This window comes from Gracilinanus agilis, chromosome X (assembly GCF_016433145.1).
Source record: "Gracilinanus agilis isolate LMUSP501 chromosome X, AgileGrace, whole genome shotgun sequence".
NCBI classification, from domain to species: Eukaryota; Metazoa; Chordata; class Mammalia; order Didelphimorphia; family Didelphidae; genus Gracilinanus; species Gracilinanus agilis.
This window is the reverse complement of record NC_058136.1, coordinates 67229033-67232022: the sequence shown is the minus strand read 5'-3', so window position 1 is coordinate 67232022 and position 2990 is coordinate 67229033. Positions and strand designations below refer to the sequence as shown.

The following is a 2990-nucleotide window of genomic DNA, read 5'->3' as shown; positions in this document are numbered from 1 at the left end:
GCGATCCTTTAAGTTCTCTATAAATAGCAGTTATTTTCATGAGTCCAATTTGGAGGGGCTTTTCCTCTTGCCTTAATATCTTGACTCTCCCTTCACCCACCCCAGCATGGAAGCACAAGGACAGGCACTTCTGATCCATAGGTGGGCCGGGCCCTCGGAGGCTGGGCAGTGTCACCCCCTCCTGGCACAGTAGGGGAAACTGAGGCCTGGGGAGATTGATATGGGATCCTCCCATAAGATTCTAGATTCCTGTCTTAAAGGATCATTCATTCAAGGCCCTCCCAGCTTCTTTCCTTCAGTCCTATCAGGCCCCTCCCAAAGTCTTGCCCACAAATGTGCCTTTCCCCAGGGCACAGGTATTCCCACTCTGGCAGCTGCCATTGGGCCTCACCAACTCCCACCAGCACCACACCAACACTGGCCCCATTTGGTCCTTCCTCCAACTCTCTACCAACTCCTCCAACTTCCCAGCCCACTTGGAGCTCTTCCCAGCCTGCCCCACTCCCAGGCCGCTGGCCCACCCCAAGATTCCCAGAGAACTTACTGTGAGTCCCACTCACTGGTAATTAATCAAGGTAATTAAGGCTCCCCAGCATCTTGCTGAAATGTTATTTATCTCTCGACTTGTTTAACTTTTCCGGTGTTTATGTCTTGCTTGCCCAAAGAGATTATGAACTGGAGGGTAGGGACCAGATGTTCTACTGGAGGCAGAAAATGTCTAAGATGGGCGGGGCCTTAGAATATATGGCTCAGAGGAACCTTAGAACAGGGAGTGTCAGAGGTGGGAAGGAGCTTAGAACTGAGAGTGTCAGAGCTGGGAGGGGCCTTAGAACAGGGAGTGTCAGAGGTGGGAAGGAACTTAGAACACGGAATGTCAGAGGTAAGAAGCTTAGAACACAGAATGTCAGAGGTGGGAGGGGCCTCAGAACAGGGAGTGTCAGAGGTGGGAGGGGCCTTAGAACAGGGAGTGTCACAGGTAGGAGGTACCTCAGAATAGGGAGTGTCAGAGCTGGGAGGGGCTTAGAACAGGGAGTGCCAGAGCTGGGAGGGGCCTTAGAACAGGGAGTGTCAGAGGTGGGAAGGAACTTAGAACACAGAATGTCAGAGGTGGGAGGGGCCTTAGAACAGGGAATGTCAAAGCTGGGAGGGGCTTAGAACAGGGAGTGTCAGGGCTGGGAGGGGCCTTAGAGCAGCACCAAAGTTTAATTGGGGAGGCTGAGGCCTCAGGCAAGGAATGCAGATTTACCCAGACTACCCTGAGTAATCCGGGGCAGAAGTGGCAGGCCTAGACTGTGGGTGTCCCTTTTTTTCCCTTCCCCAGTCCTGGGGGGCTGCTCTCTCAATAGTACCTCAGCCAAGGCTTCAGGTCCCAACACTCTTCCTTCCACACTCTTCTCTCTCTGTGGCTCCATCCTTTTCGTGTTGTGTTTCTGAGTCAGTCCTAATCCAGATTTACCTTCTAGGTCTCAGCAGTGTGCTCATTGCCCAGCATGCCCAAGAGCCCCTTCTCCAGTTGTCACTCTCCCCTGAGATTCCATGGGTGGTGGTGGGGCAGCCTGGGCCTGGGTGAATTAAACCACCAACCGCCGAATAACCTTTTACCTTCTAGAAAGCTTCCTCTGCAAATAATATAATATCCATTTTTTTACAAAAGAAGAAACCGAGGCCCAAAAGGGATTAAGCAGTCAGAAAGCATTTCTCCAAGGACTGCTGTGTCCTGGGTATTGAGGGGAATATCAAGATGGTTGCTGGGAAAGCAGATACAGAAAATGAAAGGAATCCCTCCACTGGAGAAGCTGGTGTTCTTGGCTGTCATTGCAGCAAAGCTGGGGCTAGAACGCATGTTTCCTGACTCCCAGATCAGATGGGTACAGACTGAGGTTTGGCTTCGAGCTGTGAGCTCTGCCCTTCTGGGCACTTTTCCTTACAGGCCCCACTGCCAGCTGTTTGAGGCTCTGAGTGATCATGTCATGCTTGCCTTTTCCTCTTCCACAGCCCGGAAACTAAAGAAACTTGGGAACTTAAAGCTGCAGGAGGAAGGCGAGCCCTCCAGCTCCACCAGCCCCAATGAAGACCAGGGGCAGAAGCTCACCGTGTCCCACATTGAAGGCTACGAATGCCAACCCATTTTCCTGAATGTCCTGGAGGCCATTGAACCTGGCGTGGTGTGCGCTGGGCATGACAACAACCAGCCTGACTCCTTTGCTGCTCTGCTCTCCAGCCTGAACGAGCTGGGCGAAAGACAGCTGGTGCATGTGGTCAAGTGGGCCAAGGCTCTGCCTGGTAAGTGGGGCGGAAGAATGGATGGGAGAGAACAGCCAGGTAAGGCCCCCTGGGAAGAAAGAGGAGCAACACTAGAGTGGAGATCAGGTAGCATAGAACCCAGGGAACTGGGAGGAGCGGGAGGACTCTGAGAATGTGGGATGCTAGACTTGGGAGGGAACCTTAAAACAGGGAGTGTCAGAGCTGGGAGGGGCCTCAGAACTGGGAGGGGCTTCAGAGCAGGAAGTGTCAGAGCTAGGAGGGGCCTCAGAGGAGGGAGTGTCAGAGGTGGGAGGGGCCTCAGAACCGGAAGTGTCAGAGGTAGGAGGGGCCTCGGAACCAGAAGTGTCAGAGGTAGGAGGGGCTTCAGAGCAGGGAGTGTCAGAGGTGGGAGGGGCCTCAGAACCGGAAGTGTCAGAGGTAGGAGGGGTTTCAGAGCAGGGAGTGTCAGAGGTGGGGGGGCCTTAGAACATAGAATGTCAGAGCCAAGAGTTACATTAGAACTTATGGAGGCCAACCTCCTTTACTTGTATCAGGTTATCAGGTTAATAGAAGACTGAACATACATGAAAAAACTAAAAATCAAAGGAAAATGAATAGAGCACATACTAACCACATGCATAACTATTGTTATTGTCTATAACTCCATCAAGAATTTGTGCTGGAGCATTCCTTCTCCCTCTCCCCTCCACCCCGCCCCCCCCCCCCCCCCCCCACCCCCCCCCCCC

The 2990-nt window shown here is 53.0% G+C and overlaps 1 protein-coding gene across 1 annotated transcript in view; it reads left to right on the top strand.

Moving 5' to 3' along the window:
• The first annotated feature begins 1769 nt into the window (after positions 1–1769).
• AR (androgen receptor) overlaps positions 1770–2990 on the top strand; it is a 9669-nt gene continuing 8448 nt past the window's right edge. Inside the window, exon 1 of the mRNA XM_044682888.1 lies at positions 1770–2283. Coding sequence (XP_044538823.1) covers positions 1770–2283 — 514 coding nt within the window. The remainder of the gene's footprint in view (positions 2284–2990) is intronic.